General features: G+C 43.3%; 1 protein-coding gene across 1 annotated transcript in view; it reads right to left on the reverse strand.

Annotated features, from left to right (window-relative positions):
• DCP1A (decapping mRNA 1A) overlaps positions 1–11,911 on the reverse strand; it is a 60,965-nt gene that overhangs the window by 6,550 nt on the left and 42,504 nt on the right. Inside the window, exons 7-8 of the mRNA XM_003789388.3 lie at positions 5,272–6,030; positions 889–954 (exon numbers count right to left, since the gene is read on the reverse strand). Of these exons, the coding sequence (XP_003789436.1) occupies positions 889–954; positions 5,272–6,030 (825 nt within the window). The remainder of the gene's footprint in view (positions 1–888; positions 955–5,271; positions 6,031–11,911) is intronic.

The following is an 11,911-nucleotide window of genomic DNA, read 5'->3' on the forward strand; positions in this document are numbered from 1 at the left end:
AAAAAAAAAAAAAAAAAAGAACTGAGAAAAAGAACATGTATTTCAAGGTTTATGGGTGATGGAAAGTGGGGACAACATGTAAAAAATGAGGCAAGGGAGGACAAACAAGGGACAGACTATGCAGGCCTGGGACATTCTGCTGTCAAAGCAATGGGAAGAAAGGAGAGGATTGTAGCAGAGCAGTGGCTCTGCCCACCCCCCATCACTCGGGGATACCACAGCTCTTCCAGGGCTTAAGAAGTCAGGCTTTGGCAGCGCCTGTGACTCAGTGAGTAGGGTGCCGGCCCCATATACCAAAGGTGGCGGTTTGAACCCGGCCCCGGCTAAAAAAATAGCCGGGTGTTGTGGTGGGCACCTGTAGTCCCAGCTACATTGGAGGCTGAGGCAAAAGAATCACCTAAGCCCAAGAGGTGGAGGTTGCTGTGAGGCCCAGCACTCTACTGAGGGCAACAAGATGAAACTCTGTCTCTTAAAAAAAAAAAAAAAAGTCAGGTTTATCTATGGCCATACCACCCTGAAAGCTTCTGATCTTATAGGACCTTGGAAGCTAAGCAGGGTTGGGCCTGGTTAGTTCTTGGATGGGAGATATATCAGGCTGCTGTACTCCTGATGGTTACCCATTCCCAAACACTGAGGGATGGCCCACCCTGTGACCTGCCCTCTATACCCACAGCCAGGGGACCATACAGAGATGACTCGAGACCTTCAGAAGCCACGCAGTGAATGTGACTGATGGGGCAGGGGAGCCTGGCCTAGGAGAAGCATCTAAGATGGATGGACCTTGGCTTGAAAGCTAACATTTTTCACTAAAGTGAAAACGTTTTAATTCACACCCAGGAGAAGAACTTAAAAAATACATAGTGTTCTTCAGATAAAAGAAGTCCTTACCGGGACAGGAGTGGATAACACCTTAGGCTGAACAAATACTTCGGGATCCTGGTTTTGCTGCATAGACTGAAATGTTTAAAAAGAAAAGATGAATAGATGTAGCAAGTTTCAACTAAGAAGATTTCCTAGCTACTGGAGCAATTTCTAGGTTGGCAAATGGGGACTGGTGCAGACATTAACTAATGAGGGAAGAGGCTGGTTGTGACGATGCAACCCGGATGAGCTGCACGAGAGCTCTTGGACCACTCCTTCTCTTTAGCTCCCCTCAGGAAAGGGATGCCTGTAAAGCCCTTACAAGTCTACCCAGGGACAGCCTGGGTAGACTTTTTCTGCTGCTGAGTCTGGAGAGATGACAGATCCAGGAAGCATGATACTTCTGAATAAAGTGACTTAAATTTGGACAGGTGATCGGGCACAGTGGCTCACGTTTGTAATCCTAGCACTGGGAGCCCAAGGTGGGTGGTTGACTGAGCTCAGGAGTTCAAGACCAGCCTGAGCAAGAGTAAGACCCCCATCTCTATTAAAAACAGAAAAAACTAGCCAGGTATTATGGTGGGCACCGGTAATTGCAGCTACTGGGTAGGCTGAGGCAAGAGGATCTCTTGAGTCCAAGAGTTTGAGGTTGCTGTGAGCTAGGATGATGCCACAGCACTGTTGCCAGGTGGACTGAGTGAGACTCTTGTCTCAAAACAAAATAAAACACTCCAAAACAAAAATAAAACTTGGACAAATGGCACTAGATAGCCTTTATACAGAAGAATACTTGGCTTGAGAACTAAAAATTTTCACTAAGGGATGCCCTTATTCATTTGTTTGTTTGTTTTTAGAGACAGAGTCTCACCCTGTTGCCCTTGGTAGAGTTCTGTGGTGTCATAGCTCACAGTAACATCTAGCTCTTGGGCTCAGGTGAGTCTCTTGCCTCAGCCTCCTGAGTAGCTGGGACTACAGGTGCCTGCCACAACACCCAGCTATTTTTTTGTTGCAGTTTTGGCTGAGGCTGCGTTCAAACCCACCACCCTCGGTATATGGAACCAGCGCCCTACTCACTGAGCCACAGGTGCTGCCCGGGATGCCCTTATTCATTGGAGACAAAGAACTTGTAGAGCAAATGCATTTGAATTCAAAAAAGTCCCGGCTCTTAAACTTGGCCACTGACAGGTAAATGAAAAATTTTAGTAAATGTAAGCATCCCCTGCTAGGAGGCAGGGGTTCCGTCCCAGAGGTCAGAATCTGGAGAGGGCAGGGTTCAAGATTACTGGTTAGATTTCCAGAGCAACTACAACAGGGGCAACAAGCCCATTTTTTTTTTTTTGAGACAGAGCCTCAAGCTGTCCCCCTGGATGGAGTGCCATGGCATCACAGCTCACAGCAACCTCCAACTCCTGGGCTCAAGTGAGTCTTCTGCCTCAGCCTTCCAAGTAGCTGGGACCAAAGGCGCCCGCCACAATGCCTGGCTATTTTTTGGTTGCAGCCGTCATTGTTTTTGGCAGGCCTGGGCTGGATTCACCGGCCACCTTAGGTGTATGTGGCTGGCGCCTTAGCCACTTGAGCCACAGGCGCCAAGCCAGCAAGCCCATTTTAAGTGTATGACACTTATCTGTTGAAGAGAACATTCTCTCTCTGTTTTATAGTTCAGAGAACTTCAGCAGAAATGGCCAAAGAATGACAATGTAATGAATGTGAGTGACCAAGATACAAAATAGTTTCCTTTATTATTATTATTATTTTTGAGACAGAGTCTCATTTTGTTGCCCCCAGTAGAATACTGTGGCATAGCTCACAGCGACCTGAAACTCTTGGGCTCAAGTGATTTTCTTGTCTCAGTTTCCCAAGTAGCTGGGACTACAGGCGCCCGCCATAGTACCTGTCTATTTTTTAGAGGTGGGGTCTCGCACTTGCTCAGGCTGGCCTAAGAGCTCAGGTGATCCACCTGAGCCTCCCAGTGTGCTAGGATTACAGGCGTGAGTCACTGCACCTGGCTTAGTTTCCTTTATTTTGATATAAGATTTCAAAGGAAGGGGGTAAAATATCCCCTAAGAAACAATGTATAATAATTATGAAGGGCTTTTCTATACAATATTATTTGGTAAAATGTTAAAAGATTAATGATGATGAAGATCATTAAAGGGCAGAGACTAAAATCCCGATACTGTTTCAGAGCAGTAGCTCTACCCTCTTTCAGTTCTGTGATTCTGCACCAGTCACTTGAACTCTGAACTGATTTTCTTGTTTACAAACTCACCAACCTTATAAATTATTGTGAGACAAACTTTTCTTTACCTTCTACACCCAATCCCCAACTAAGTCCCACTGCTGAGACATCTCCACCTGTCCATACCCCTAAATTCAGGCCCTCATCAGTTCAAGCCTGGATGACAGGTCCTATTCTTGTCTTCTCTTTTCTAGTACATCACTCTTTCCTCAAACCCCCTCCGAGACTTCCAGGGCTCTGAAACAAAACTCAAACTCCTTAACACAATTTATGAAGTCTTTTTCTTTCTTTATTTTGAGACAAGAGTCCCACTCTGTTGCCCTGGGTAGAGTGCCATAGCATCACAGCTCACAGCAACTTCAAACTCTTGGGCTCAAGGATCCTCTTGCCTCAGCATCCCGAGGAGCCGGGACTATAGGCACCTGCCACAACAACTGATTATTTTTAGAGAGAGGGTCTCACTCTTGCTGAGGCTGATCGTGAATTCCTGAGCTCAGTTGATTCACTTGCTTCAGCCTCCCAGAGTGCCAGGATTATAGGTGTGAGCCACTGCGCCCACCCTACATAAAGTCTTTTTCATCTCCTAATACTGGCGCCTCCAACTTTCTTTATATCGTAAATCCAGTCACACTACATTTCTTTAAGTTCACCAATGCCCTTTCATATCCAGGCCACTACACAGACCATTCTTGCCTCAAATACTTTTTCCAGTTCTAGGAAAAGGCCTGGCTAACTTCTCCTGAGGAGTTGCTGGATCTTAGCTCAAACTTCAGTTTCGTTAGGAAGTTTTATTTGATTTCACACCTGGGATGTTTCAAATCTGGGATGTTCTTATGGCACCCCCTACAGTACCTGGCACAAGGCAGGCACTCAGGAGAATACTAGGGGGTTGGGAAAGAGACTAAGCTTGGAGTCATTTGGATCTATGGTCCTGGCAGCGCCTGTGGCTCAAGGAGTAGGGTGCCAGCCCCACATACCAAGGTTGGTGGGTTCAAGCCCAGACCCAGCCAAAACTGCAAAACAAAGAAATAAACGAACAAAGAAAAAATATGCATCTATGGTCCTGAGTCAAATGAGTACTACTGCAATTATTAGACAAAAACAAAACAAACAAACCAACCCTAAAATGCATATCTTGATAGGAAAATACAAACATGATTTCTTAGATTTTATCACTTGAAATAATTCTGAGAAACAGAATATACACCATCATTAACCAATTATTTAGCTGTTCACTCTAGGTATTCTTACCTCTCCTGGTTCCCAGCCCGACAAACTTTAAAGAGACAAATCTTTAAAATTATCTGTTTCATGTCAGTTAAGACCAAGGTCTTTGTAGTTTCATCACATCCCTATTTGTGGGTGATGGAGAGAGGGGACAATATGTAAAAAATGAGGCAAAGGCAGACAAACAAGGGACAGACTATATAGGCCTGGGACATTCTGCATAGCAATGCGAAGCAATGGGAAGAAAGGATAGGATTGTGGCAGAGCAGTGGCTCTACCCCCAGGACACCACAGCTCTTCCAGGGCTTAAGAAGTCAGGCTTGGTTCAGCGCCTGTGGCTCAAGTGGCTAAGGCACCAGCCACATACACCTAAGGTGGCGGGGTCAAATCCAGCCTGGGCCCGCCAAACAACAATGATGGCTGCAACCAAAAAAAAATAGCCAGGCATTGTGGCAGCACCTGTGGTCCCAGCTACTTGGGAGGCTGAGGCAGGAGACTCGCTTAAGCCCAGGCGTTGGAGGTTGCTGTGAGCTGTGAAGCCACGATACTCTACCCAGGGGAATAGCTTGAGGCTGTGTCTCAAAAAAGACCTTGGAAGATAAGCAGGGTTGGGCCTGGTCAGTTCTTGGATGGGAGATAAATCAGGCTGCTGAACTCCTGATGGTCACCCATTCACAAACACTGAGTGAGGGCCCACCCTGTGACCTGCCCTATATACCCACAGCCAGGGACCATAGAGATGACTTGAGACTTTCAGAAGCCACAGCAATGAATCTGCCTACAATCCTCCCCTTTCTTCCCATTGCTCTGACAGCAGAACATCCCAGGCCTGCATAGTCTGTCCCTTGTTTATCCTCCCTTTTTTACATGTTGTTCCTACTCTCCATCACCCACATCACATCTCCATCCCCCTTTGTAGTTTCATCACATCCCCATTTTACTACCTGAAGGGGAGCAAGCACCACGTTGCTCAGGGAGGCTGAGACTGCTGCTCTTGCTGCTGCCGTCTTAGAGGGAGGTTCTATGAAGCTCTCGGGTGTGGCCAGCTGACCAGCGGCTGAAGAAAAGCTGGGTACCATTGCACCTTTCCCAAGTGACTGTGTCTGTATTTGGTCATGCTGTGGAGTCAACCTGAGTTTCTGGAGAAGATCAACACTTGGGAGGGATGTGCCAGCTGTGTTGGTCATACTTAGTGGTGCCCTGAAGGGGCTCTGGTTGGCAATCAGACTGGTGTGGCTTAGATCAGGGACTGACTGGTTCAGGAGTGGAGACCTCTGTCTAGGTGTGGTCTTCACTGCCTGCACCATGGTGCTGTTTCGAGGTAAGCTGGGGGGAACCTGGGCAGTAGGAGCTTCAGCCGGCAGAGTGGGACTGAGCACAGGGCTCATAGGGATTGTGTAGCTTGGGGCATGCTTCTCACTAGTTTGTGTGATGGAGGCTGGAGTGATTAGCACCGGAGTGGTGACTTCAGGTTGGGCAGAGTGATGGGCAGCAGAAAGGACACCCAGGTTTTCTGATTGAGGGGCTCCTCCTGAGTGCTCAAAGGGAAATGGTAGGAATGAACTGGGTTCTTTCTGGGAAACATCTCCTGGCAGCCTTTCCATATCTTCTGAATCCAGACCCACAGCCGCTGGCTGTTCCTTTGGCAAAGAAGTTCCAAATAATTCTTCCACAGTCAGGTGTTTGTGTCCAGAGGGAGCAGACTGAAAAACAAAGCAAATTACTCAGTGAAAGAAATCTCTTCTCTATCAGTACAACCAAACGTTTTTCCATTGACCAAAGCAGTCAGCAGAAGCAAGGAAAGATGGAACCTGAAAATAAAGAATGGAAAGAATGAAGATGTGCTAGGGGTAAGGCCAAGGTTCATTTAGTTTCTCCAAATTTGCAGATGGAAATCTGTTCTGGTAATAAAATTCAAATTTTTACAGACTCTGGGTAACAGTTAGAATTCATTTTTTCTTGCCAATGGATATAAGGTGAAGGGGAAGTAACTTTTTCAAAGCTAAGTGTGCCTAAGTGTCTTATGTCAGTAACACACAGGGGACTGATACTAGAGAGGACAGAGTGAGCAAGTGCTTATCAAGTGACCTTATGTTTATTTTTACTGTTCTTGATAAAAGCTAGGCACCACATCTCAGGGTCCTAAATATCAAAATAATTGAACTATATAATAGGCCATTCTCCCTTCAAACTCTCTAATCATAGAATCATTAAGGAAAAGCAAAGCATTTTATCCCCAGAACTTTATACATTTTAGTAAATTGGCTTATTGACATCACTGCAACTATTCAAAATATTCAAAAATATTCATGCTTCCCTGCACCATCAAGCAGCATTGCCATATTCAATAACCTTTATTTTCTGAGTACTCATAGGATGCCATGTCCTGTTCTAATCTGGGCCCAAGAGGCAAAGTGAGGAGTAACAGAAATTCTGACAGAGCTTAAATTCTAATGGGAGACACATATAAGTGTTTTGAAAACATAGGAAGCCTCAACTTGGGGTTTTATTCCTAAAATGTGTAAACTACACATAAAAACTAGTTGTCTATATATGTTTATACTGAAAAATGCAGTATACACAGTATTTTTAGGGCCTCACCAAGTCTATAAGTTTCTTGTATCTAAAGTAGAATAGTGATAGAACTATGGTATGACTGCATTTCTACAGGAAAACAAACCCAGTTTCTTCCAGGCAAATGTTTGCTTCATCCACTTGATAAACAACTATTGAGTTTACCAGATGCCAAACATTGTGCTGTGACTGTGAGGTGGGGAAAAGTTGCAAGGACAACCAGTGACAAGGTCTCCTTAGATCAGAGCTGCAGGGGCCCATGGGTACCCAGAGAGAGGATGTTAAGCTGAGGGGAGGGACAAGGTGAGTTGGCTAGAGAGCACAGCCACTCCAAGAGCTGCAAGCACTTCACCAGGGATGGGTCAGAGGTTAGTAGGAGGAGGGTGATGAAGGGAGGAGAGCAGCACTGGCCAGACTGTGGAGTGTCTAAGACACGTTAAGGTATCTGGACTTAATCCATAGGGCAATGGGGACATGCTCAGGGGACGAGCCATTAATCTTTATATTTTAGGATGTGCACTTTGATGGCCACATAAAGGACTGATTAGATAGGCTGGTATCTGAGTACTGGGTGGTGGTACACTGCTTGGGAAGGCGAGCCCAGGAAAAGCCCCTAGGTTGAAGGAGAGGGGGGAAGCTGAGGTCAGCTGTGAACATGTTTAAGGTCTCCACGGGACATCTGGAACCCAGAGGTACTGATTTGGAAGTTGTTAAAATGCAAAAATGGTAATACGAGTCAAAGGAGTAAGGGCATTCCCTCAGGAGACTGCAAGCAATGAGGATGTAGGGAAACCTGCATGGGAGGGACAGAAAGTTCAGAGAATGCTGTTTTGCATTTTTTTCACTAGTGAGGATGACATCATCTGTGAGGTAAGAAGCAACAGGGCAGGTCTGAGGAGAATGCAGTCAGCTCAAAATAACTGTTGTGGAGGAAGAGGCAGAAGTCTCTTCCAATTATAAAAAAATCACAGCCTTATACCAAGCCATTTTTTTTTTTTTTTGAGACAGAGCCTCAAGCTGTCCCCCTGGGTAGAGTGCTCTGATATCACAGCTCACAGCAACCTCCAACTCCTGGGCTTAAGCAAGTCTCCTGCCTCAGCCTCCCAAGTAGCTGGGAACACAGGCACCCTCCAAACACCCAGCTATTTTTTGGGTGCAACCCACAATGGTGGTTGGGCGGCTAGGCTGGATTCAAACCCGCCACTTTAGGTGTATGTGGCTTGGTGCCTTAGCCACGTGAGCCACAGGCGCCGAGCCCCAAGCCATTTTATTTTAGAAAATATTAAATAAAAATAATTCTATTAATATTAAAAAGATAACATAGTATGTTCCAGCAAGTAAATAAGACAAAAGGCCTTTGTTAACAAGAGAGAATTGTCAAATGGCAAATTTAGGCCCACACTAATCATGTCATAGTAAGACTCAATAAGAGCATCTTGTCATAACACTCACTGGCACTTTGAAGCAGTGGTTCTCAACCTTCCTAATGCCATGACCTTTTAATATAGTTCCTGTGGGTTGTGACCCACAGGTTGAGAACCGCTGCTTTGAAGGATTTCCCAGATTCAAAAATTCACTTCCAATAGAAGGCAACATTAACACCTAATTGTAAATTGTGGATGTAAACGATGACAACAATGACAAACAGACATGTTTCAATTTCCTTACATTTTTACTTTTGAAGAAACCAGACGTTGGGTTCTGAAATCAAAGACACCTATGTTCAATTCTTAGTTGGTAACTGGGACATTTACATAGTCTTTTTACCTTGTCATCTGAAAAATGGGGACAATTGTGGCAATTATCTCATAGAGCTGCTGAAAATTGAAAATTTAATTGAAAATTAAATTCTCAGTATAATGTATGGTGTCCAATGAGCATTTAATACATTGAAGTTTGCTATCGTCACATAACACCATATATAGTCTTAATAGCAATCATGATAAACCTGTGTTTGGATACCTGTTAAGAAGCACCAATTAATGTATTAGGATATTAAAAATGTATAAAATCCCTCTGGAATATCATGTTCTCATAATGCAAAGCAGTATAACATTTGATGGGATAACCAAGGCTATGCTACTATGAATCACCCTGTTGTTCCCCTGTGTAAAGAATCATCCAGGACATAGCTGTTTGTGTAAAACTCCCTTGTAACATTTCAAACCCAGTCACTATAAGTCAAAACACACAATAGATTCTCCTCTGGGACAGATTTTTTCTGTGCAGACCATGTAACTGTAATCAAGTGTACAGGTTCCATTTTTCAGGTTGAACACTGTGACTTACTCACTTTTGGATTCCTGGCATTATTAAATGTCTACTGACTGAGATAATCTGTTCCCCTCATTTAAAAAAATGTGCTAAAATAGATATAAAATTTACCATTTTAACCATATTTAAGTGTAAATGGAATTTAGTACTTTCACAATGTTCTGTAAGCATCACTACTACCTATTTATAGAACTTTTTTATCATCCCAAACAGAAATTCTGCAACCATTAAACAAGTCTCCTCCCTTCCCTACCCCTGAAGTCCCTAGTAACCTATGTTTTCCTTTCTGTTTTTATAAAATTGCCAATTTGGCTATTCTAGTTATCTCACATACGTGAATCATACAATTTTTATCTGTGACTGGCTTATTTCACTTAACATAGTGTTCTCCAGGTTCCTCCGTGATGTAACATGTATCAGAATTTCATTTCTGTTAGGGCTAAATAATATTCCACTGAATGTACACATCACACATATATCCATTGATGGATAACTTGGGTTCTTGAGTTGTTTCTACCCTTTGCCTAGTGCAAATTAGTGCTGCTATGAATATTCTTGTAAAAGTATCTGTTTGAATCTGTTTTTAGTTCTTTTGGGTATATCCTCAGGAGTGGAATTGCTGGATCATATGACAATTCTGTTTAGAGGAACCACCAAAATGTTTTCCACAGTGGTTGCACCATTTTACTGTATCATCAACAAATCCAAGGGAGTTCTGATTTTTCCATATCCTTGTCAAAACTTGTAATTTTCCTGTTTACTGACATTAGCCATCCTAACGGATATGATGTGGTATCTCATTGTGGCCTGGATTTGTAGGTTGCTAATGACTTACCTTTTTATGTACTTATTGGCTACTTACATATCTTACATGGAAAAATGTCTATTCAAGTCTGTGGAGAGTGGGTGTGAGGAGGCAGGGCCCCCATAGCCTGGAGAACATTCAGGGAATGAACCCTCAACTGCCTCTCCTCCATTCCCAAAACAACCATATTCCTTTCTTCATGCTTCCCTCTGCCAGAAGTCACATAGCTCTTTCTTTGTCTAGCTAACTATGTAGAGATCCTTGTAATCTTTCCCTTCCTTCTCCTTGTCATATGCTAACAAAGTTGAGTAGTAACCACTAAGATATAGTTCTTCCTTTGTTTTGTTAACTATGCAGAGAGATTCTTGTGATCTCTCCTTCTTCTTATGTTAACGAAGTTGAGAAGAAACCATTAACAAGAAGATTTGTCTTTATTCAAGTCATCTGCATTTTCCTGTAAGAGCAAAAATGTTTTTTGTTTATGTTATTTCCCCATATTGTTTATGCTACTTCCCATTGGACAGATACTATAAAATAAAGCTGATTTTGTACTTTGGTGCTGGCTGTAGCCATCAGCTCAGTTAGTCCTCCCGATCCCAGCTTTTGTCTCTGTCTTCTCTTGTGGTGTATTTTTCTCATTCCCCACTCATTCCACTCTGGTTTGCGACATAAGTTTTTTTTAAAATTTCTTTGCTTTAAGAATTTTTTTTGTTGAGACAGAGTTCCACCCTATGCCCTGAGCAGAGTGCAATGTCATCATAGCTCACTGCAACCTCAGACTGTGGCTATGGGCATCCTGCTGCCTCAGCCTCTAGAAGCCACTGGGATTACAGCTGGCTGGGTTTTTCATTTTTTTTAGGAGTTGGGGTCTCACTCTCACTCAGGCAAGTCCTGAACTCATGAGCTCAAGCAATTCTCCCTCCTTAGCTTCCCACAGTGTGGGGATTACTGGTGTGAGCCACCATGCCCCACTTTTTTTTTTTTTTTTTTTAAAAAGAGACATGTTCTCACCCTGTTGCCCAGGCTAGAGTGCAATGGCATGATCATAGTTCACTGCAGTCTTAAACTCCTGGGCATAAGTGATCCTCTCAACCCAATCTTCCAAGTAGTCAGGAATAGAGGCATGTGCTACCATACCCAGGTAATTTATTTTTTATCTTTTTTGTAGAGATGCAGTCTCACTACATTACTCAAGTTGGTTTCTTGCCTCACATGATACTGCCTTGGCCCAAAGTGCTGGGATTACAGGTGTAAGCCACCATGGCTGGGCTGGATTCTGAGATCCATAATGCTTTGCTTAAATCAAGCATTTAATATGTACAGTCCCTTCAGGAAATTGAATTCAAAGAGCAACAGCATATGGTGCAACACAAAATTCTAATATACGAGACGAGGTTTTACATCGTGCTTTCCTCACTTAATGTTTACAGCTATTTCTATTTGGATTTATTAGTTATTATACTGGGAGCATTATTAGGCAGATATTACTTTTGATCACAGGAAGAAAAAACAAAATAAAACAAAACATATTGGGGACATAGTCCCAAGAGAAGCTTAATAAGGAAATTATAAAACTGAAATGGAATTTAATACCATAATACTAAGACTTCACAGTATTATTTGCTCCTTAGCACTAGATGGCAATGTTACTAAATAATGTACTGTCTGTATGCAGGTAATGATATAAATTTGAGCTAATTTTAGTCAATGGCTTCTGACAATATACAGATCTCAATATTATACAACATTTTGTTACTATGGCCTAAAAAATGGATTTTTTTTTTGAGAGTCTTACTCAGTCACGCTAGGGTTGAGTGCTGTGGCATTATTGCTCACAGCAACCTCACACTCTTGGGCTCAAGTGATCCTCTTGCCTAGGGTGACCAGATTTTAAAATCAGTAAGGCGGGGCTCGGCGCCTATAGCTCAACC

The sequence above is a fragment of the Otolemur garnettii genome, unplaced genomic scaffold (genome assembly GCF_000181295.1).
Source record: "Otolemur garnettii isolate 467f Iridium unplaced genomic scaffold, OtoGar3 scaffold00032, whole genome shotgun sequence".
NCBI lineage: Eukaryota > Metazoa > Chordata > Mammalia > Primates > Galagidae > Otolemur > Otolemur garnettii.